Source organism: Eptatretus burgeri, chromosome 7, assembly GCF_056783735.1.
Source record: "Eptatretus burgeri isolate ZD-2024b chromosome 7, Ebu_testis_v1, whole genome shotgun sequence".
NCBI classification, from domain to species: Eukaryota; Metazoa; Chordata; class Myxini; order Myxiniformes; family Myxinidae; genus Eptatretus; species Eptatretus burgeri.
Window position 1 is genome coordinate 111150494 of NC_140967.1, and position 25187 is coordinate 111175680.

At 44.6% G+C, this 25187-nt stretch overlaps 2 protein-coding genes across 6 annotated transcripts in view; one reads left to right on the forward strand and one right to left on the reverse strand.

Moving 5' to 3' along the window:
- The window catches only part of RIOX1 (ribosomal oxygenase 1), an 86274-nt gene extending 66254 nt beyond the window's left edge, over window positions 1-20020 (reverse strand). Inside the window, exons 1-3 of one of the 4 annotated variants that reach the window (XR_015060534.1) lie at window positions 19768-20020; window positions 11978-12223; window positions 8757-8905 (exon numbers count right to left, since the gene is read on the reverse strand). Coding sequence is in view for 3 of the 4 variants with exons in the window: in XM_085890296.1 (XP_085746422.1) it covers window positions 8757-8905; window positions 11978-12223; window positions 19768-19872 (500 nt within the window). In the remaining variant the exon portion in view is untranslated. Of the gene's footprint in view, window positions 1-8756; window positions 8906-11977; window positions 12224-19767 lie in introns of those variants that run through there. The other 3 variants (XM_085890296.1, XM_085890297.1, XM_085890298.1) reach the window with 3 other exon arrangements.
- A 350-nt stretch (window positions 20021-20370) lies between these two features.
- Window positions 20371-25187, forward strand: part of ZFYVE26 (zinc finger FYVE-type containing 26) — a 252667-nt gene continuing 247850 nt past the window's right edge. Inside the window, exons 1-2 of one of the 2 annotated variants that reach the window (XM_085890294.1) lie at window positions 20371-20628; window positions 23713-23921. In XM_085890294.1, the coding sequence (XP_085746420.1) occupies window positions 20611-20628; window positions 23713-23921 (227 nt within the window). In that variant the 5' untranslated portion in view covers window positions 20371-20610. The remainder of the gene's footprint in view (window positions 20629-23712; window positions 23922-25187) is intronic. The other variant, XM_085890293.1, reaches the window with a different exon arrangement.

Consider the following 25187-nt stretch of genomic DNA (forward strand, 5'->3'; position numbering starts at 1 on the left):
CGGTCTACCCTCCGCGTGGGTACTTAGGTAGGTCGAATTTGGCGAGCAACCCTATCCCACGCGGGGGCTGATTGGCTCGATCGCGGTGAGACCGAAAGGTCCACCCGTGACTGGTTCCCGGCGTTAGTCCGAGAGGGTCACGACTGGATTGTCCGTCCGGTGGGCGACGTGCCGCGATTCGAGTTACGTGGCCGTCCGCACGCCGGCGGGCGCGAAGACCGCAACACTGGTGTCAGGTCGTGCGATACAAATTCATCGCCCTCCTCGCGGCACTGGTATCGGAGAACAGGAAAACGGGCTCTCCTGTCTCCGGCTAAATTTACGGGAATCGGTCCAGGGGTGAGAGAAGCGACCCCCGATTCCCTCCAAATTACGAGCGAGCAAATTAACCCTTCACGAGAAGCAAGATGGCGTCTCAAGGCGAGCGGGAGCCGGGGGTATTAGAAATGTATATGTGTAATAATGTAGAGTCCATGGTCCAGGATGGAATCCCCGAGCAGGAAATGTTGATTGTGCAGGAACACGGACTCGCCCAACTGAACCCAGGGCCCGAGGTGGGTGCGGCAGCGGCCGCGGTGTATGACACCTCCCCCCCCCCTCTCCACCAAGACCCTTCCCCAACCCTTGCCGAAACGGCTCAGCTGAGTGCATCCAACATGGCCCAGCTATTCACCATGCTGGCACGAATGAATGCGGCAATGACAAATGAAATAAAAAACGAAATGAAAGACATGAACAAACAAATAAACGAAAAGATGGATACATTCACAAACGAAATAAAACGCATGAAAACTAAAATGGAAACAAACATGAAGGAAGAAACGAGAAAGCTACGGGGTGAGACGCAGAACATGGGCCGATGCCTGCAGGCGGGCATGAAGGCCGTGAGCAGGGAACTTAAAATGGCGACTCCACGTGTCGGAACGAACGAGCTGGAAGGGGGTGCAACGGCTGACAGGCCCGCGGTGGAGGCGGGTAAGAAAATAATTCGGGAGACAAGAGACGAGGTGAAAGTAATTGGGAGGGAGAGAAAAGAACAATTAATACGGAAAGCAAGAATGAGGTACGCGGAGATCGTGAAAGAGCAAGGAGTGAAAAACAGGGAAGGACGGGAGCGACTTAAAGAGAAAGCAAGGTTGACCTACATAAAGATAAGGGAAAGACGCCAGAAAGAAGCGGAGACCAATAAACACGATGAAGACGGGGTAAGTGACGCGCACACACACACGGAGGTAGTGGAGGATAGTGAGGTTGAGCTCGCGGAGCGTGTGGGGACCCGGTGTGAGCAGGTGGATGACCTCCTCCAGGAACGAGGGGAGGGAGTATGATGCCCCCTTGAGGCGAGTCACGACCAGGTGAGTTCGGTCGTGCTTTGCGAGGTTGAGGGGACGAGTGCTGTGGACAGGTGCACGGAGAGCTTGGGGGGTATGGAGGCCCCGGAGACCCTTGTGGGGACACAAATCCCCAGTGTGGTTGTCCCTGTGTGTGTGGTGCAAGGTGTGAGTGCGTCCCCGTGTGTGAGTGGTGTGGTGGCGATGGTGCCGGAGTACGTGCTTCCCAGCACGCCGTGTGTGGATGAGGCACCGTGTGAGGTGAGTACATGGTGTGTGAGTGAAACGGCCAGTATGAGTGAGGCACCGCGGGTGAGTGCCCCCGCGTGTGTGGATGAGGCACGGAGTGTGAGTGAGGCACCGCGGGTTAGTGCCCCCGCGTGTGTGGATGAAACGGCCAGTGTGAGTGAGGAACCGCGGGTTAGTGCCCCCGCGTGTGTGGGTGAGGCACCGTGTGTGGAAGAGACCGCGTCTGTGAGTGTCGCCGTGTGTATGAGTGAGGTACCGCGGGTGAGTGCCCCCGCGTGTGTGGATGAGGCACGGAGTGCGAGTGAGGCACCGCGGGTGAGTGCCCCGCACGCGTGAGTGAACGGCCGTGTGCAAGGTCGCTGTGTGCAAGGGAGACCGTGTGTGTGAGAGAGCGGTATGTGAGGGAGATGTCGGTTGGCATGCGGGAGCACGCAGCCGCGTCTCCCGGTGTGAATGTGATGGTGTGGACTGTGTGCGTCGTAACACGCAGGTATGCGTGTGTGGAATGGAGACGGAGACGGCGACAGAGGAGAGAAAGCCGAGTAGCGGCTGTAGCTATTTCGTGGACCGTGCCGGGTTCACCCAGCAGTGAGCACGAGGTTCGTGCGGTGCAACGCACGAGACCACCACGTGCTCGCTTGCGAGAGTGAAGTCCCGGTCCGGAAACGCACGCGGTGGATTTGCCGATCCCGCGGACGGACAAAGTTTAGGCAGGTAAACGGATTTGGACCGGACGGGTTCTCCACGCGATCGTGTGTGTGAAGCTCCAACGGGCAAAGCACATGTGTTTGCGTGGGGAACCCCTCGAGACGTGGGTCTTGTTTTTTTTATGCGCACGGTGACGCCATGGCTGCACGTGGGGTTGGAATCCGGCAGGAGGGGTATCTCTGCCGGATGGTCCCGTCCAAGGAGGGACGAGGAACACGTGCAGCTGCATGACGTCACGGGCAGGTGCAAAGTGCGCGAGCTCTGAGTTGCCGCGCAGGTGCTGCGCATGGAAAAAAAAAAAAAAAGGAACAAGCCTCACTTTCGGGTGTACAGGATTCCTGGGCAAGGGGTGGAAGACCCCCTTATCCTGGGCACAGGATGGAAACTAGTTAGGGGGAAGGGTTAGCTTAGTTAGACCGACTTCATGGGGCAGGGGTAAGTCCTCATGGAGTCCGTGGAATGGATTAGTTAGAGGGATTGTAGTCAGATTTAGGTTGGGAAATAAAATGAGTTAGGAGACAGTGACAGACTTGTGGATGTGTAGTGGGGACGTAGTTTAGCTACGTAGCGTTAAAAGGAACGTGCTCTAGTTTAAGGGACGACGTGGGAGCACGAGTTAGTTAGGGGATGCAGTTAGAAGGATGGCAGAGTTCAGCGGTGAGTGTGTTGAAGAGTTGAGGCGAGTACGTGTACATGGTGAGTGAGTGAGGCCAGCGGGTCTGTGTGAGTGGAGTGAATGGGGAATGCATGGTGCGATGAGTGATTGGGGGGAGGAGTGACTCCCGCCCAAGGGACCCCGGGGTCAGTATAAAGTGAGTTAGCTGGGTTAGTCAAATTGAAAAATGGAGGTCGTTTTGTTGTTGGTGGGAAAGTAGGCTCGAGACCCATTTGGAGGGGTGCAGGAGCCCTGTTGACGGGCTTGGGAGCGTGGCTGCGAAAGGTGAGTATCGCTGAGTGGGTACCCCGGGCACCAGGCCATCGGCCGCGGTAGGCCATGGGCCCATGGGGGGCCGGGATAGAGTAGTGGGCACGGGTGCGCCTGCTCGGTGCGGGGGCCCGGGGCGCCATTAGCCGCGTGGGCAGTGTTGTGGGCACGGGTGACCCTCGGAAAGGGGCCCGGGAGGCCGGCCTGCCACGTGTGCGTTTCAGGGGAGGTGCCATGGGGGGCACTCCCCGGTGTTAGGGAGCTGGTAGGCTCGGAGGCAGTGTAGTGCCCGGGGGTGCCATAGCGGGAGATTCGGCAGAGGGTCGTGCCTGCCAAAGGGAGCCACGTGTCCTAGCCAGGAGACCGTGTGAGGGCACGGAGCGAAAATTGGGGGGCGAGGCCCGAAATTGTAAGGACACCAACACAGGCGACGGGAATCTGGGTTTATAGAACCAATAGTTTAAGCGAGAGGCGCTTGTTGAAAGCCCCGGGGTAGTTTAACAGTTAAATGGTTAGGGTAGATTAGGAGATGTACCCCTCCGCACCATCCATCCCCTCGCTGTCGTTGTGGGCCGCTGGACCCACTTGGTGTTAAGATCGCCGAACTCTGGGGAGGCCATTCTGAGGCTTCGTTGGGCCTCGACACAGGACGTTAGCTCTCCCTTGTTCCCCTCCGGGAAGGGAACGTAGGGGTTGGGAGTAGGCTAGGTGACAGGATAGGTTAGCCGAACAAGGACGATAAAGGGGGTTAGGGGACGATTTATAGTGGGGAAGTAAAAATAAAAACAACAAAAAAATAAGTTGGGGCTAAATTGGCGTTTGACAAATTAAGGGAGTGGGTATGTACAGTGACAGGCAAAGGCGATAGGTGGGAGGGAGACAGGTAGGTAGGTCCGAGCCCGCCTTCCAAGTGGCCAGCACCACCGCACTCCCTCCACCAACCTCCACTGAACGGCAAAGGCTGGCCAGCTTCATCTGCTGGCTGTGTTACTTCAAGGCCTGTGCCGGCCCACTTGATCGGCAGCTGTTGTTTTGCTGCAAGGCCCGTGCCGGCTGGATCGTCTGCAGCTGCTGTGCTGCAAGGCCTGTGCCGGCCAGTTCATCTGCCGGCTGTGTTTGCCTGCAGCGGCCTTCTTCTGCGGGCTGTGTTTGCCTGCTCACCTTTGCCATGCCATGCCCACTGCCCACGTTCACCAGCCCCGTTCAAATTTTGCTTTGCCCCCCCCTGTTCATTTCCATGTGCGCCAGGATCAAGGCAACAGTTTGCAAGCTGCGAGAACTGCCCTGTTGGCAGCTACAACACGGGCCTGCAGTGGCGACCCGTGCACCGTGTTTGTGTTCATGCATCCATTCGTTGCGCTCATTGCGTGTGCCACTTGAGCTGGCACGGAGACTGCGTTTGTGCAGCCCATGCACCGTTGTGGTTCACTGCATTCAGTTCAAGCCATCCATCCATCCATTCGTTGTGCTCATTGCGTGTGCCACTTGAGCTGGCACGGAGACTGCGTTGTGCAGCCCATGCACCGTTGTGGTTCACTGCGTTCAGTAAAAAGGGAAGGCCTCGGACTGCGTGTGAGCAGCCAGCCACGTTCCCTGTCACCTGCATTGTTTGAGTCAGAGACTGCATGCGGGCAGCCTGGCTCCCTGCTAACTGCTTTCTTTTTGCAGAGTTCAATGATCCTGGGCCATGGTTTAGTGTAAAATTTGTAAGTTAAGGTTAAGATGTACTGTAAATATGAGTGCGCCCCCGGCATGTATGTCTTAGCGCCGGCAATTTTATTTAAGTCGTCCGTGTGAGTGAGTTTGTTTAGATAGTTACGCAGCCCTCAGGTTATTTATTTTGGGGACACGAATACCATGAATGTCGCACTCAGGGATCCGTAGGTAAAGTGTACTAGGGGAAAACTACACATGATGGCACACGAAAATTTGACGACTCGGGACGAGTCTGTAAAAAGGGAAGGGGGTAGTGTTGTGGTTACCAGATTCGCAAACCACCATTCAGGTCCCTTAGGTGAGGTATCTCGGTAAGTGCATGTGTAGTTAGGCCCAAACCCGTTGTCTAGTGGGAATACATGTCATTTATACGTGCTGCGACTCTTCAGGATAGCCGTTTTTCTTTTACTATCTTTATTTTGGACCAACCGCCATGATTACCATCACAATTACAACACAACCACCGCTTCACCACAACCGCCACGACCTTCCCGTCACACCTCGCCACCGTAGCATCGCCACCGTTCTTGCCCCGCTGTGGGTACCGGTGTTGGACTCATGCAGAACGCGCGTCGAACAGCGTGTACAAAATCACGGATTTTGTGCTTCAAAAACGGATCAAAAACGACACACGCCCACTTTTTGCCGTCCAATCGGTGAGCGAGGGGCGATTTGGCCCCGCCTCCAGAACGATCGATATATGCAAATTTGTGGATCAAAAAGCCTTCACGCCCACTTTTTCTCGGGCCAATGGGGAGCGAGGTGAAAGGTCAAAGGGAGGGGGTCAAAGGCGAAGTTACGGGGGGATAAAAGGAGAACGAAGAGTCAGAAGAGAGTCGCGAACGAGAACGAGAACGAGAAGGAGTCGAGAACGAGAAGGAGTCGGAACGGAGGGGACGAGTGTGGAAGACTGGAGCCCGAAGCCTGCAGTGGCTGGAGAAGCTGAAGAGAGTCGGACGAGGGGGTGCTCGCGTCGGTGCCAGGAGCTGCACGCCCGAGGGAGGCCGGCAGCGCGACCTGGCCGAGGTGGAGACGCACACCAGGGATAATAAAGATCCTCTATACCCCGAGCATCAGCAACCCCCTCCTGTTTCCCCCCGCGCTGAGATAGTGCGACCAAGGGGGCCCCGTTCCCACCCCCAGCCAGGCACTGTCCACGAGGCCCGCGGGTTGCGGGGCCATCGCCGCTCCGCGTCTCATCACCAGACGGGTAGGCCCGACCCGGTCTCGGCCTCAGGCCTGCCTCATTCTTGGGGATGTTCTTTTCCTTGGTTTTGGGTATGTGTTGTCGGCGCCGTCTGTGAAGTAGAATTGTATAAGTGTTGCCGTGTGCTCGGTAGTCGGTATTAGCTCTGCACTGTGTTTTCACTTTTATGTTTGCTTTTTGTGTAAATGGAATTGTGTTTTCTTTTTTTTTGTGTGTGCATTTGGTGGAATTGTATTTGTGTGCTTCCCGTGTGCCGCGAATAAATGTGCTTTATTGTTGAACTGTTCTCCCGCTTCGCTTCGTCTTTTCCTCCATTGAATCCCCATCTTGCTTCACGTAAAGGGTTGGTAGTGGGCTGAATACGCCCGATAATTAATCGAACCGTCGAGGTCGACGATAACACCGCTCGGTTATTCTGATAGTACGGAACGGGTCGCTTAAGTGGCCCGTGTCCGAAGTCGACCTGCGGCGAGGTGCGATCGCCCGGTCTACCCTCCGCGTGGGTACTTAGGTAGGTCGAATTTGGCGAGCAACCCTATCCCACGCGGGGGCTGATTGGCTCGATCGCGGTGAGACCGAAAGGTCCACCCGTGACTGGTTCCCGGCGTTAGTCCGAGAGGGTCACGACTGGATTGTCCGTCCGGTGGGCGACGTGCCGCGATTCGAGTTACGTGGCCGTCCGCACGCCGGCGGGCGCGAAGACCGCAACAATATCTCCTAAAACAAAATCAAACACCTGCATTTGTATTTAATGTGTCTATGTGCACTCTGAGCAAACCTAACTGCAATGTAATATGCCCACCCATCCCGAGCACAAAAAACCTATTTTAGCGGTAAAGCGGTATACCTGGTATCAAAAATGCCCCCAAAAACTTCGAATGGACACTTTTTAGAAGGGGTAATGTTTTAAAATCATCACCTTATAGATCAATAAACAAGAAAAACACATAAAACCTATGTTGGCAGGGGGGTGCAGTAAACTTTCATTTTAGGCCCCTTCTGAGAATCAGCCCCAGGACTACTCCACTTACTACGACGTATGATAGCATACTTTAGCATTCTATTCACGTATACCAAACTTACCCATACCGTATTCGACGTGCGCCAGCGTTTTAGATGCATTTTTCAGAGGTCGGCATAGGATGGCAAGATCGCCAAGGTGTGACTGCGATGTTGACACTTCCATTTCTCCGGCGGTTATGATTTGAATCGTTGTGCGGCAGCCTTTAAATAGGCTATGCCACGTCATCGTCGGCGATACGTGCAGCGCACTATGCATAAGTTAGACTATCGTTGGGCATAGGTTGTGAACGCCGAAAACATGCTAAGCATTCGTTGGTATAAGTTATCTATAAGACAACGAAACGTTCTGTGTCCATTACTAATATGTTATGCATACGACCAACACGTTACGAATATGTCCGAATCTTTAAAAAAAAACATCAAAAGTTCAGCGTAAGCCAGCGTTTTACATACATTTTGATACGTTGCCATTGCTGGCTAAAACGTCAAGGTGTGACTGGGCCTTTAAACCTGGAAGCAAATTAATGTTTTACCAACCGCATGGATCATCAGCTGGGCACCGCTCTTCTTTGAGATTTTGATCATTTCAGCCCAGAACCTCTCCAATCGGTGTATCCACAACCCCGGTCACAGATCCACATCAATAGATTACTCAACATCCACGGACCCACAATCATACAAGTCATATAGGTCATAATAACCACCGCCACCCTTGAATAAGTCACATATATCATAATAACCACCGTCACCCTTGAATAAGTCATATATGGCATAATAACCACCTCCACCCTTCACTAACTCATAGTAACCACCCCCACCCTTGAGTAAGTCATAGAAGTCATAATAACCACCCCCACCCTTGACTAAGACAAAATAAGTCATCGAAGTCATAATAACCACCCCCACCCTTGACCAAGACATAATAAGTCATACAAGTCATAATAACCACCCCCACCATTAACCAAGACAAAATAAGTCATACAAGTCATAATAACCACCCCCACCCTTGACTGAGACATAATAAATCATACAAGTCATAATAACCACCCCCACCCTTGACTAACATATAATAAGTCACCCAAGTCATCATAACCACCCCCACCCTTGACAAACATAATAAGTCACCCAAGTCATAATAACCACCCTCACCCTTGACTAAGACATAATAAGTCATACAAGTCATAATAACCACCTCCACCTTGACCAAGACATAATAAGTCATACAAGTTATAATAACCACCCCCACCCTTGACTAAGACATAATAAGTCATACAAGTTATAATAACCACCCCCACCCTTGACTAAGACATAATAAGTCATACAAGTCATAATAACCACCTCCACCTTGACCAAGACAAAATAAGTCATACAAGTCATAATAACCACCCCCACCCTTGACTAACACATAATAAGTCACCCAAGTCATAATAACCACCCCCACCCTTGACTAACACATAATAAGTCACCCAAGTCATAATAACCACCCCCACCCTTGACTAACACATAATAAGTCACCCAAGTCATAATAATAACCCCCACCCTTGAATAAGATATTATTTGGGAAATGGGAGGAGGCCGACGGTGGAGATGGTCTTGCCTGAAGAAGACATCAGGATCCATTGGTGCAATGAGCCACTCAAAGAGCTTCGCTGCTCGCTCGCGACTGTTGGCTATTTCATCCAAGGAGTTGATGAATGTCAACAGGTCAGGTGACTTCAGCAATATTTGGTTCCGGTTCCCGTCCACCTGCAGTTCACGCAAGGTCACAAAACCCGTCATGCAACAGCAGTGACTTTTATAAAAACAATTTACAATTATAAAAATGTCTCAGACGGACAAACAAGGGATGCAGGTAACGATGAGGGGTAAGGGAAAACGCAAAGGGTGGACGACATGGATACACAAGTAAAATTGTGTTCGACCAGTTTGTGGGGAGAGACTGCTCCCTGTCTGTCAGTCAGTCAAAAGGATGATTAGATGTCACGGAAGAGAGTGGAATCATGAGCAAAGATATAAAGAGGATTTTCCAGTCAGTGAGATCATTGATGAAGATTAGGAATAACATGGGGCTGAGAACAGCGCCTTGAGGTACTCCAGCATTGACAGGGCGAGGAGACTCAAGGGTACCTTGAGAGCCGCACGTTGATTACGAGAGTGGAGGAAGTCAGGATTCCAAGAGTGAAGTTGGCCTTGAATTCAACAGGCAGACATTTTGGAGAGCAAGGCAGGATGCCAGACTATATCAAAAGCTCGGGATATGTGCAGAGAGACGGCCCTGATCTCATGTCTGATATTGAGGACCTCCACCATTGTTGGGAGAGTGACCAGGTCTGAATCTGAATTGATGATCTGAGATGAGGCTGTTGGAGAAAAGGAAGGATTTTATGTCGACTGCGATGATGGATTCCATGACCTTGCTGAAGATTGGAAGTACAGCAAGCTAATTGGTCTGTCGTTAAGGGGATCCGATTTAACACCTTTTTACCTCCGCCACCGAAGGTGAAGGAGGTTATGTTTTCACCCCTTTCTGTCTGTTTGTCTGTATGTAGGACATCTTAAAAATTTGTGGACAGATTCGGACGAAACTTGGTGATGTCGAAGCAGGGCGCACATTATAACCCGCGGATACACAGGGTCCACAAATCACGAATAGTGGAGTCTGAAAGTGCTGTCATGTAATGAACAAGTTGTACAAATATTTTTGACCATTTGACCATTTCTTCACAGACGTCAACTCCTCCTCATTCTCATGCATATTTTGTTTCAAAATGCTTTTCTTTCCCAAATATTGTTTGACAATGCGAACAATCAACAGTTAAGAAGTAGCGCAACTTCTTGCTTGTCTGCTGTTCCTCTTCCATTGCTCTGTAGAGATTGCATCAATTCTGAGACTGGCTCTTCTTAGTCTTCTTCTTGTGTATAGCAGCTTGGCTACTGGGTAGCGATCATTTTGTTGGGGCACGACTCAGCCTGTCATCCTTCCAAGGTCGCCAAAATGAGTACCAGTGTACTGGTATTGGGGCACAGCATCAGGGGCAGAGTCAACCCCACCTGGTGATAATTCAGTGGCTAACAGGGCTCAAACTCAGGACTCTAAGATCCCAAGCCAGCCACCATAACCATTAAGCCAACACCAGGCTTTACCAGCTCTTGACTGAGACCCACTCTCCTGAGCATGGGCATCCACCCTAATCTTATCTGGCCAGGACTGATAGACATGACTCCAGCTGTGAGCTTGGTTTTGCCTGGTTATTTCTCATCATGTCAGGTACAAAGAAGAAAGATGTAAGAAAAGGTGAAAATTAAGAAAAAGCAACGCAAAAGATGTGGGTTTTCAGAGAGATTTAAAAGCTGCAATGAGGAGGTTGCACGAATTCGAAAAAGGCAGTGAGTTCCACAGTTGAGGTGCAAAATCTAAAGCATGCTCAATCACCAAAGGTCTTCATCCTCATGTTAGGAACCACCAAGAGTTTCCCGTTGCAAGACTGCGGCTTTCTTGGCAGGATAAAAGGCATAATCAGGTATCATCCTTCCCAAAAGTCAGTCAGGACAGGTGGTTTTGTTCAGGGTGATGTGACAGCTCGCTGACTTCGTGAAGAGCACTGTCAGATCTTTCACGTCCAAACTAATGGTAGCCGATAGGAAACTCAGTTGAAAGTCCATCCGAGGAACGGTACGCAAACCGATGCCTTATCCTGCATGTGAAACACCAGGGTGACCGTTCATAGTTGTGTCAAGATTCAAACCCTGGCAAAATGGCTCAGAGGCATGTGCACATATTTCCAAGCTATCTTTCCACACCAAAGATAATTACGTACGTTAAACATGACACCCCAAATGTGTTATCATTATTTTAAAACATCATAATAGTTTGGATTTCACATCCTTGGCTGCTGGATCCAGGATGTCTCAAGAAACGATGCCTCAACGTCAAACTTTTACACTTACACAGTAAAATTCCGAATCATCAAGCTATTCCGAAATGACAATGCATCAAAAACTTACGGGCATTTCTTGCAAACACAGCAAACAAATCATGAAACATATTTAAATGAAAACCACCAATCTGTAACAACATGTAGCTATGTTTTCCTTCGTTCCGACTTGCGGTCACAGCAGGAACGGTTAAAATTCTGGCGAGCATACATGCGCACTTGGAATCATTAAACCAGCACAAATGGATAATGAACAAGGTAAAAGACAAAATGTCATAGTCCCCGTTATGCTAGTAATTTTGCTGTACGGAGTGTTAAAGAGCTTGCCCCTAGATATTACGACTAAAATGGCTGCCCGTCTACCAGTCGGCCATCTTTGATCAGATCGCAAAATAAAGCGAGGTGCACGTGTATGCCATCATGTACTGTGCTCCTGCCTGGGTTGAACAAAATCGGACCATGCATGTCTGAGAAATGGTTGGGGACACATTTAAGTTCCAAAATGGCCACCAGTCGGCCATCTTGGATCTGATCTCAGAAAAGAAAATGACGCGCATATGTAAGCCATCAATCGTTATCAGTGTGCCAAGTTTAAACAACATCGGTAAGTGCACGTCTGAAAAATAGTTGAGGACTTGTTGAATATCAGGATTTTTTTTACAACTAAAATGGCCGCCAGTTAGCCATCTTGGATCTGATCTCGAAAGAAAAAATGATGCGCATATGTATACCATCACGTGTTGTCTTTGTGCCAAGTACAAATAAAATTGGTCCATACATGTCCGAGATATGGTTGTGGACGCACGCATGCGAAAATCGAAACCAAATCCAAAAGCCCCCGTTTTGGACTAAGTCCAACGGTGGCTAATAATAAACAGCTTACCACATCACTTACTGACATTATTGAGGAAGTCCTTTCTTGGACGATCCATTTACTCTTCTTCGCTGGACGACCCTGGGTATTGCGTCGAAGGAGAGAAGTACGTTTCAAAGCCAAACCATTCTTCATCTTCAGGACTCCTCTCGCTTTCTTCATCTTCAGAACTCCTCTCGCTGGCAAACACTGGTCACTCAATTGTGAAACCATCACAGTGTCTGATGCCCTTGTCGCCTGTTGTTGCCGATTCACCTGAAGAATAACAATCAAGGAAGACACGATGTCCAGTCAAAATTCTGGTGTGTGCAAATGCACGTACCCTTGACTAAGAACCCTCTCCTGAACGTGGAATGCCAACTCTTAATTTTCCACCCACCCAATCTTCAGATATATTTTTTTCATGCCATATCAGATTCTAGAGCTATTTACCAACATTGGTGAGATGAGGCATCCAGCAGTCACCATGTGATCTTTTTTGCTGAACTCCTCAAGAGAAGCGAGTGCCAATGTGGTCAGGGGGTGTGGTCACCTGTGTTGGCCGCTAGATTGGGGTCTGCACAGGGTCCCAATCAACCATAGCTGACCTCGAAGAAGATACCGTTCTCTTTTGGGAAGGTGATCGTGAATGAGCACACGCATTTTCAAATGTTGCACCCCACCCCCACATTGCTCTGAGACATTCCAGTGAAGAATGGAGAACGGAGAGATGGGACTGGCGCAAACTTTCTCAAGTTGCTGCACACCCCGTAGTGGGTGCTGACAATAAACTGGCTGCACTCATGCTTTCCATCTTCACCTCCGGTGTGTCAACGCACATCTGGAGAGCGCTAACCGGCTATGAAACATTCAGACCCACACAATGAATGCCAAATGCAACATGAACCACCTCAAAATTTGGTGCATCGGAAACCGCCCAACGCATTACGGGGTCCAGGTGAGCAACCTTGGACTGTCGACTCAGCATATTCTCAACCTTTCAGGTCCAGTTGTTTGATGAACAGAACACATGAAGAGAGGAATGATGGCCATCAGCAGATGCCAGCACCAGCACAGTGACAACATTTTAAAGTTGGCATCACGTCTCCCAATCACCACCATCGCCACACAAAATGCCTTCCAATTTGCCAACACCCATACCACATACCACCCCCCCTTTCCCATTCAGTATTTTAGTATTTACAAAAATGGAACATTTTTCATGGATATTGGTTGATGACGTATGTTATTCTGGGTACACATTTATCATTTACAAAAATCGAACATTTTCATGGATATTGGTTGATCACGTATGTTATTCTGGGTACACATTATTTACAAAAATCGAACATTTTTTATGGATATTGGTTGATCACGTATGTTATTCTGGGTACACATTTATTATTTACAAGAATCGAACATTTTTTATGGATATTGGTTGGTCACGCAAGTTATTTTGGGTTCATATATATTATTTACAATAATCGAACATTTTTTTTATGAATATTGGTTGATCACGTATGTTATTCTGGGTAAACATTTATCATTTATAAAAATCGAACATTTTTTATGGATATTGGTTGATCACACGAGTTATTTTGGGGACATATATCTTATTTTCAAAAACCAAACATTTTTCATGGATATTGGTTGATCACACGAGTTATTTTGGGGACATATATATTATTTACAAAAATTGAACATTTTTCATGGATATTGGTTGATCACACGAGTTATTTTGGGGACATATATATTATTTATAAAAATCGAACATTTTTTATGGATATTGGTTGATCACACGAGTTATTTTGGGGACATATATCTTATTTTCAAAAACCAAACATTTTTCATGGATATTGGTTGATCACACGAGTTATTTTGGGGACATAAATATTATTTACAAAAATTGAACATTTTTTATGGATATTGGTTGATCACACGAGTTATTTTGGGGACATATATATTATTTACAAAAATCTTACATTTTTTATCGATATTGGTTGATCACGTGAGTTATTTTGGGGACAGATATATTATTTACAAAAATGGAACATTTTTTATGGATATTGGTTGGTCACGCGAGTTATTTTTGGGTTCATATATATTATTTACAAAAATCTAACATTTTTCATGGATATTGGTTGATCACGTGAGTTATTCTGGATACACATTGATGTTTACAAAAATCTAACATTTTTCATGGATATTGGTTGATCACGTGAGTTATTCTGGGTACACATTGATTGTTTACAAAAAAATCGATCATTTTTCATGGATATTGGTTGGTCATGTGTGTTATTCTGGGTACATATTTATTATTTATAAAAATCGAACATGATGTTTGGATATTGATTGATCACGTGTGTTATTCTGGGTACATATTTAAAATTTACAAGTATCGAACATTTTTCTTGGATAGTGGCATTTTTCATGGATATTGGTTGGTCACTTGAGTTATTCTGGGTTCATATTTATTATTTATAAAATTCGAACATTTTTTTATGGATATTGGTTGATCATGTGAGTTATTCTGGGTACATATTTATTATTTATAAAATTCGAACATTTTTTTATGGATATTGGTTGAACACATGTGTTATTCTGGGTACACATTTATTATTTATAAAATTCGAACATTTTTTTTTGGATATTGGTTGATCACGTGTGATATTTTGGGTACATATTTATTATTTATAAAAATCGAATATTTTGTATGGATATTGGTTTGTCACGTCAGTTATTTTGGCGACATATATATATATTATTTACAAAAATCGAACATTTTTCATGGATATTGGTTGGTCACGTGTGTTATTCTAGGTACATATTTATTATTTATAAAAATCGAACATTTTTCATGGATATTGGTTGATCACGCGAGTTATTTTGGGGACATCTATATTATTTACAAAAATCGAACATTTTTCATGGATATTGGTTGCTCACGTGTGTTATTCTGGGTACACATTTATTATTTACAAAAATCGAACATTTTTCATGGATATTGGTTGATCACGTGAGTTATTCTGGGTACACACTTATCATTTACAAAATTAGAACATTTTTTATGGATATTGGTTGATCACGTGAGTTATTCTAGGTACACATTGATTGTTTACAAAAATCGAACGTTTTTCATGGATATTAGTTGGTCATGTGTGTTATTCTGGGTACATATTTATTATTTATAAAATTCGAACATTTTTTTTATGGATATTGGTTGATCACGTGAGTTATTCTGGGTACATATTTATTATTTACAAAAATCTAACATTTTTCATGGATATTGGTTGGTCACCTGTGTTATTCAAGGTACATATTTATTATTTATAAAATTCGAACATTTTTCATGGATATTGGTTGATCATGTGTGTTCTTCTGGGTACATATTTATTATTTATAAAATTCGAACATTTTTAATGGATATTGGTTCATCACGTGAGTTATTCTGGGAAAATACTTATTATTTACAAAAATCTAACATTTTTCATGGATATTGGTTGGTCACGTGTGTTATTCTGGGTACATATTTATTATTTATAAAATTCGAACATTTTTTATGGGTATTGGTTCATCACGTGAGTTATTCTGGGTACATATTTATTATTTATAAAATTCGAACATTTTTTTATGGATATTGGTTCATCACGTGAGTTATTCTGGGTACATATTTATTATTTATAAAAATCGAACATTTTGTATGGATATTGGTTGGTCACGTGAGTTATTCTGGGTACACATTGATTTTGATACTTTGATTCTGGGTTTGATTCTGGGTACACATTGATTGTTTACAAAAATCGAACATTTTTCATGGATATTGGTTGGTCACGTGTGTTATTCTGGGTACATATTTATTATTAATAAAATTCGAACATTTTTCATGGATATTGGTTGATCACGTGTGTTCTTCTTGGTACATATTTATTATTTATAAAATTCGAACATTTTTAATGGATATTGGTTCATCACGTGAGTTATTCTGGGAAAATACTTATTATTTACAAAAATCTAACATTTTTCATGGATATTGGTTGGTCACGTGTGTTATTCTGGGTACATATTTATTATTTATAAAATTCGAACATTTTTTATGGGTATTGGTTCATCACGTGAGTTATTCTGGGTACATATTTATTATTTATAAAATTCGAACATTTTTTTATGGATATTGGTTCATCACGTGAGTTATTCTGGGTACATATTTATTATTTATAAAAATCGAACATTTTGTATGGATATTGGTTGGTCACGTGAGTTATTCTGGGTACACATTGATTTTGATACTTTGATTCTGGGTTTGATTCTGGGTACACATTGATTGTTTACAAAAATCGAACATTTTTCATGGATATTGGTTGGTCACGTGTGTTATTCTGGGTACATATTTATTATTAATAAAATTCGAACATTTTTCATGGATATTGGTTGATCACGTGTGTTCTTCTTGGTACATATTTATTATTTATAAAATTCGAACATTTTTTAATGGATATTGGTTGGTCACGTGTGTTATTCTGGGTACATATTTATTATTTATAAAATTTGAACATTTTTCATGGATATTGGTTGATCACGTGTGTTCTTCTGGGTACATATTTATTATTTATAAAATTCGAACATTTTTTTATGGATATTGGTTGGTCACGTGTGTTATTCTGGGTACACATTTATTATTTATAAAAATCGAACATTTTTCATTGATATTGGTTGGTGACGTGTGTTATTCTGGGAACACATTTATTATTTATAAAAATCGAACATTGTGTATGGATATTGGATGGTCACGTGTGTTATTCTGGGTACATACTGTTTTTATTATTTATAATATTCGAACATTTTTTATGGATATTGGTTGATCACGTGAGTTATTCTGGGTACACATTGATTGTTTACAAAAATCGAACATTTTTCATGGATATTGGTTGATCACGCGAGTTATTCTGGGTAAACATTGATTCATTACAAAAATTGAACATTTTTCATGGATATTGGTTGGTCACGTGTGTTATTCTGGGTACATATTTATTATTTATAAAATTTGAACATTTTTTTATGGATATTGGTTGATCACGTGTGTTATTGTGGGTACATATTTATTATTTATAAAATTCGAACATTTTTTTATGGATATTGGTTGGTCACGTGTGTTATTCTGGGTACACATTTATTATTTATAAAAATCGAACATTTTTCATTGATATTGGTTGGTGACGTGTGTTATTCTGGGAACATATTTATTATTTATAAAAATCGAACATTGTGTATGGATATTGGATGGTCACGTGTGTTATTCTGGGTACATACTGTTTTTATTATTTATAATATTCGAACATTTTTTATGGATATTGGTTGATCACGTGAGTTATTCTGGGTACACATTGATTGTTTACAAAAATCGAACATTTTTCATGGATATTGGTTGATCACGCGAGTTATTCTGGGTAAACATTGATTCATTACAAAAATCGAACATTTTTCATCGATATTGGTTGGTCACGTGTGTTATTCTGGGTACATATTTATTATTTATAAAATTTGAACATTTTTTTATGGATATTGGTTGATCACGTGTGTTATTGTGGGTACATATTTATTATTTATAAAAATCGAACATTTGGATTGGATATTGATTGATCACATGAGTTATTCTGGGTGCATATTTTGTATTGACAAAAATTGAACATTTTTCATAGATATTGGTTGATCACGTGTGTTATTCTGGGTACATATTTAAAATTTACAAGTATCGAACATTTTTCATGGATATTGGCATTTTTCATGGATATTGGTTGGTCACTTGAGTTATTCTGGGTACATATTTATAACTTATAAAATTCAAACATTTTTTTATGGATATTGGTTGATCACGTGAGTTATTCTGGGTACACATGGATTATTTACAAATATCGAACATTTTTCATGGATCGTGGCATTTTTATGGATATTGGTTGATGATGCGAGTTATTCTCGGTACACACTTATTATTTACAAAAATCGACCATTTTTCATGGATATTGGTTGATCACGTGAGTTATTCTGAGTACACATTTATCATTTACAAAATTAGAACATTTTTTATGGATATTGGTTGATCACGTGAGTTATTCTGGGTACATATTTATTATTTACAAATATCGAACATTTTTCATGGATCGTGGCATTTTTATGGATATTGGTTGATGATGTGAGTTATAAAAATCGAACATTTTGTATGGATATTGGTTGGTCACGTGAGTTATTCTGGGTGCACACTCGTTACACACTTATTATTTACAAAAATCTAACATTTTTCATGGATATTGGTTGATCACGTGAGTTATTCTCGGTACACTTTGATTATTTACAAATATCGAACATTTTTCATGGATAGTGGCATTTTTATGGATATTGGTTGATCATGTGAGTTGTTCTCGGTACACACTTATTATTTACAAAAATCGAACATTTTTCATGGATATTGGTTGATCACGTGTGTTATTCTCGGTACACATTGATTATTTACAAATATCGAATATTTTCCATGGATAGTGGCATTTTTATGGATATTGGTCGATCATGTGAGTTATTCTCGGTACACACTTATTATTTACAAATATCAAACATTTTTCATGGATAGTGGCATTTTTATGGATATTGGTCGATCATGTGAGTTATTCTCGGTACACACTTATTATTTACAAATATTGAACATTTTTCATGGATATTGGCATTTTTATGGATATTGGTCGATCATGTGAGTTATTCTCGGTACACACTTATTATTTACAAATATCGAACATTTTTCATGGATAGTGGCATTTTTATGGATATTGGTCGATCATGTGAATTATTCGCGGTACACACTTATTATTTACAAATACCGAACATTTTTCATGGATATTGGTTGATCACGTGTGTTATTCTGTGTACATATTTATTATTCACAAAATTTGAACAGGATTTGCACATCAGGTCACTGAATTTAACTCCCAACTATTTTTAAGATCAAATTTGTTTTATGGACAACTATGCACGTTTTTGGGGGATTTCGATGCATGACCTTTTTCTTGATCTAACATTGCAACTTGATTTGCAGAGATTTAACGTGACAACCGTCAGAGTGGTTGTTAAACAGCTCGAGTAAAAATAAATACATTAACCGACCCTCGATTATTGGTCACACCAGGTGTGTGTTCAGTTCCCAAGTTTCTTGTAGAGCACTCACCAATTGGCTTAAGCACTCAAGCAAGAACTCCATTCAAAACCGTTAAGGAACGGCTGGCTTAGCAAGCACTAACTAGCTGTTTGGTAACTGAACACACTCCTGGTCACCCATGTGATCTCGTCAGTTGTTTCGTATATAGTCTGTGGCTGCTGGTCGCATCATTTTCTGGTGGCGGAGCTGTGCCGCTGATGCAGTGCCCCTGTTTCCAGTTTGGTGGCACACATTTTTGCCAAGCTCGGAAGGAAGACTGGCTGAGTGAACCCGATAGGGGCTCAAACTCAAGACCCTAAGATGTTAAGCCAACACCAGGCAAGTTCTGTCCACATTGATAGACACAAGGAAGGCAAGCCTGATGTTGGCTTCACGGGTAGGATGGTTGCCTTGAGGTCTCAGGCCAAGGGTCCTGATTTTGAGCCCCGTCTCATTTAATCAACACCAGGTGGGGTTGACTCAGCTCGTCATCTTTCCGAAGTCGGCGAAATGAGGACCAGCTTCGTGGTAACAGGGGTACTGCATCAGTGGCGCCCTCAGCCAGTGACGTCACCAGCAGCCTCGCGCTACATGTGGAGGAGACACAGACAAAATGAGGTCCATTTCGCCGTTAAATAGTTACCTCAGGACGCGAGTTCTTTTTTGGTTTCTGTTTGTTTTGCTTGACGGCAAAAGCTGATTTCTTGGTGAGAGGATCACGTGCTGTCGGACTGGCGGCGCTCGCCATGACTCGATATGTCGTGTCGGTCGTCGAGGGCGGTGTAGCAGGCGTCGTAACACGAGATTGCCGTGTTAAATAGGTTAAATCAATCGGCGATTAAAACTATTATTACTTCGGTTGATCCTCATTGGGTTCGAACATGGAGCGCTGTTTCAACGAAACACGAGACTTCGAGATGGAAGTAATCTTATTCACTTTACACCCTCCTCGATACCACATGATGAATGCATTTGCTGATTCGTGTCGGAGGTTCCACAGATAATTCGCGCGCTCCATGTGTGTTACCAATGATCAATAAGAAAGGGAACAGGAGAGGTGTTACCTGTGTGAATTCGCCTCTTGGTGGACGGGAAACCGTTGAGGTGTACACTCATAAATTGTACTAAGCTAGGATGGTGTTTTCGGTTTTTTGGATCTGTAATCTCAGGCTTTGTGATAAAGCCGGTTGTTCTTTGTTAAAGTACATGTCGTATTATTTTTACTCTTGAATCAATTGAAACGAAGTGGGTAAGGAAGGATTTGTACATGTTAAACCGTTTGAGTTGTGATCGTTCCTGGTTGAGGACGTGATGGAGTGTAAACACGACGTGGGGTCACGTGATCCCAAACCTTGTGTTCCTGGTGATTTCTCAGCACTCTGAGAGAGAAAGGGGTTTTCATGTTATAATTAGGAGGGAGGACGCGTCGCGTGAGGAGAAGTTACTTCACACCTTGTTCTCAGTTCAACGGACCGGAAGGTGTGACATGGCAATGGGTGTGCAGGTAAGGCATGTTGTGTGTGTGTGTACATGGGTGTGTATGTGTTTGTGTGTGTACATGGGTGTGTATGTGTGTGTGTGTGTGTGTGTGTGTGTGTGTGTGTGTACATGGGTGTATGTGTGTGTGTACATGGGTGTATGTGTGTGTGTGTGTGTGTGTACATGGGTGTATGTGTGTGTGTGTACATGGGTGTGTATGTGTGTGTGTGTGTGTACATGGGTGTATGTGTGTGTGTGTGTACATGGGTGTATGTGTGTGTGTGTGTGTGTGTGTGTGTGTGTGTGTGTGTGTGTGTGTACATGGGTGTATGTGTGTGTGTGTGTGTACATGGGTGTATGTGTGTGTGTGTGTGTACATGGGTGTATGTGTGTGTGTGTGTGTGTGTACATGGGTGTATGTGTGTGTGTGCATCACATGGGTCGAAGGACGCCCAGTGTGCAGGCAGGCAGTGTGTGTAACATCGAAGGTGCAGTGTGCGTGTGTATTACATAGGTATGTGTGTGTGTGTGTGTGATGTGTGTGTGTGTGTGCATAACATGGGTGTGTGTGTGTGTGTGTGCACATCGTAGTGTGTGTGTACATGGGTGTGTGTGTGTGCATGTGTGTGTGTATGGCACGATACGTATGTGTGTGTGTAAGTGGGTGTATGTGTGTGTGTGTGTGTGTGTGTGTGTGTGTACATGGCTGTATGTGTGTGTGTGTACATGGCTGTATGTGTGTGTGTGTACATGGCTGTATGTGTGTGTGTACATGGGTGTGTATGCATGTGCGGCAGTGTGTGTGTAACGATCGAAGGCAGCAGGCAGGCAGCACCGACGTGTGTGTAGGCATGGCGTGTGTGTGTGTGTGTGTGTACATGGCTGTATGTGTGTGTGTGTGTGTGTGTGTGTGTGTGTGTGTGTGTGTGCTGCTGTGTGTACAGTGCACCATGTATGTGTGTGTGTACATGGCTGTATGTGTGTGTGTGATCGTATCGAGACTGGTAAGAAGAACGTACAGACTGCGGTGTATGTGTGTGTGTACATGGCTGTATGTGTGTGTGTAACGATCCATCATGGCTGTATGTGTGTGTGTGTGATCGTACAGATCGCGGTGTATGTGTGTGTGTGTGTGTGTACATGGGTGTATCGGTGTGTGTGTGTGTGTAACGATGGGTGTAATGACCGTGTGTGTGTACCAGGTGGGTGTATGTGCACCGTGTGTGTGTGTGACTGTGTGTCAGCATGGGTGCATATGTGTGTGTTAATCGATAAGACTGTGTACAGGTGGCGTGTATGTGTGTGTGTGTGTAAAAGAGACTGTGTATGTGTGTGTGTGATACATGGGTGTATGTGCAGTGTGACTGATCGTACATGGGTGTAGCAGGCACACCGATGTGTACATGGGTGTGTATGTGTGTGTGTGTGTGTGTACATGGGTGCATATGTGTGTGTGTGTACACCGGGTGTGTGTGTGTGTGTGTGTGTGTACATTGCAGTGTATGTGTGTGTGTGTGTGTGTCAAGGCATTGCAGGTGTATGTGTGTGTGTGTGCATCGATCAGTACAGGTGGCTGTATCGATCAGATTGCGGCAGTGTACATGGCTGGTATGTGTAGGTGGTGCGCGGTACATGGGTGTATCGGCTGTGTGCCTGTGTACATGGGTGTATGTGTGTGTGTGTGTGTACATGGCTGTATGTGTGTGTGTACATGGGTGTATGTGTGTGTGTACATGGGTGTATGTGTGTGTGTACATGGCTGTATGTGTGTGTGTACATGGGTGTATGTGTGTGTGTGTGTGTACATGTGTATGTGTGTGTGTATGATCGGGTAGCGTATGACTGTGTGTGTGTACGATGGGTGATATGTGTGTGTGATACGACAGATTGCAGGTGTATGTGTGTGTGTACGATGGCTGTATATGTGTGTGTGTGTGATCGTACATGGGTCGTGGTGTGTGTGATCGATGTACATGGGTGTATGTGTTAACGACAGTACATGGGTGTATGTGTGTGTGTGTGTGTGTGTGTGTGTGTGTGTGTGTGTGTGTGTGTGATCCACATGGGTGTATGTGTGTGTGTGCATAACGATCGAAGGTGTATGTGTGTGTGTGTGTGTGTGTGTGTGTACATGGCACACCGATCGAGCAGATCGTGTGTGTACATGGCGTGTATGTATGTGTGTGTGTATACATGACGGTGTATGTGTGTGTGTGTGTACGCCAGCAGAAGACCGGCGGCAGTACATGGGTGTGTGCTGCTGTGTACCACGCTGGGTGTGTGTGTGATCGTACATGGGTGTGTGTGTGATCGTACACGGTGGCGGTGTGTGTGTGCTGTGTGATCCACGCCATGTGTGTGTTTGTGTGTACATGGGTGTGTGTGTGTCTGTGTGTACATGGGTGTGTAACGACATACCGCATGTGTAAGTACAATAACGATACAGTGATGTGTGTGTGTGTGTGTACATCCACGTGTATGTGTAGTGGCTGTGTGCGATCGAGTGTGTGTGTGGCACGACCAGGCAGGCAGGCAGGCAGCAGGCAGTGTGTGTGTGTGTGTGTGTGTGTGTGTGTACATGGGTGTATATGTGTGTGTGGGTGTGTGCATATTTGTGGGTGTGTACGTGTGTGAGTGGGTGTATGTGTGTGTCTGTATGTGTACGTGTGTGTGTTTCTATGTTTGTGTGTGTGTATTTGTACGTGTGTGTATGTGTGTGTGTGTTTCTATGTTTGTGTGTATGTGTCTGTGTATGTGTACGTGTGTGTGTTTCTATGTTTGTGTGTGTGTTTCTATGTTTGTGTGTGTGTGTGTGTGTTTCTGTGTGTGTGTGTGTGTGTGTTTCTATGTTTGTGTGTGTGTGTTTCTGTGTGTGTGTGTGTGTGTGTGTATTTGTATGTGTCTGTGTATGTGTACGTGTGTGTGTTTCTATGTTTGTGTGTGTGTGTGTGTGTTTCTATGTGTGTGTGTGTGTGTGTGTGTGTGTGTGTGTGTGTGTGTGTGTGTGTGTGTGTGTGTGTGTGTGTGTGTGTTTCTATGTTTGTGTGTGTGTATTTGTATGTGTCTGTATGTGTGCGTGTGTATTACATCGCATTGTTCCATTTTGCAGCCCACTGATCGATCTACTCGGCATCCCTTTGGTGATGAAGCTCTGGCCTCAGCACGCCGACTATCGGGTTTCGTTCACCGAAGACTTCATGCAGGACACTGGGAGCTCGCTCGGTCCACCTTGGCACAGCTTCGGCCTTGGCAGCAAGAGCTTCAAATCGACATCAACGCTGTATTCGTGAAACTTGCTGGCAGCCCGAATTTTTTACAGTGAGTTCAATAAGTTAGAACATCGGTCAAACATGCCGTGTCACATTTCCAGAGGTTCCTCTTGCTTTCTCATCCGGGTAGTTTTGTCTCCTTGCGGGGCTGCACACGTTATTGAGTTGATTTCCAACGAATATTTATTTGACTGCTATGAAAACTCATCTCATTCATATTGACCTTGCTCTGACGAGGTCTTCAGGTTTTCACAGGACTGTACAAGACTGGTGTTGATATCAACGTTTGTGCATCCATAACTGTGTGTCTTTTGTGTCGTGATCAATGGTAATGTCCTGTGGATGTCATCCATCTGCTTCAGTTGTGCTGGTCAATGATCTCTTCATTAGTGCAAGCCTTGTTTGTCACACATTGTATGGTCTATTTCCTGACACCGAGGTATTTATGTTGCATGAAGAGTACATGAAAAATGGAGTTATCGACTTCGACTCACCGCTAAACGTTCATATAATTGGTGAGATGGTGAACTCTGATCGTCAAATATGGTATCAGATGTGGAAAAAAAAATGTTAATTAAGACGTTATAGCGATCGGTAAGTTTGACGAAGGAGTCACGTGACATCTCAAAGCGCTAATCAGGAATTGCTAAAAAAAAAAAAAAAAAAATCCAAAATAGTACAAATACAACCCATGCATCGATTTAAAGGTAATTTTGTTGATCATCTAATGATATCACTCTTTGGGGTGAAAGAAGAGGTTTTTCGAAAAAAAGGTTACCACTTCACCAAATATACACCGTGCAAAAATTCCTTTGTGGCTGGAGAGAGGGAAAGGGTGAAGACTGTGAAGGAGGGAGAGAAAGGGTGGATGTAGTCGGAGTTGGGTGGGAGGATGAATGGGAAGGGGTGGGGTTGTAGTCTCGAGGGAGGGGTTTGGGGTGGGAGTCCGGATGGAGGATTTGTTGGAAGGAGGGAGGAGAAGGGAAGCGATGGGATGGGAGTCTGGAGGGAGGGAAGAAGGTAGGGTGGGAAGGGGCAGGATGAGGGGCCTGGCATTGCCCCCGCAACGCTGGGTACCTTTGCTTTTAGTAAATAATAATGGACATTTTCTTTTACAATGTCGCGAGATTCCTCGAAATCCTTCGACAAAGACTTTGATAATGACATTGGTTTTATAGTACCTGGTCGAGTTGTTTAAGAGAAACTATTTGGAAATAATTGCAAGGATGCATGTCCCCTCTCCGGTAAAACACCTGCTTGAGGGAATGCCACTTATTTATTTGGATAATGTGAAGACGACAGACTGCTGCCTCTG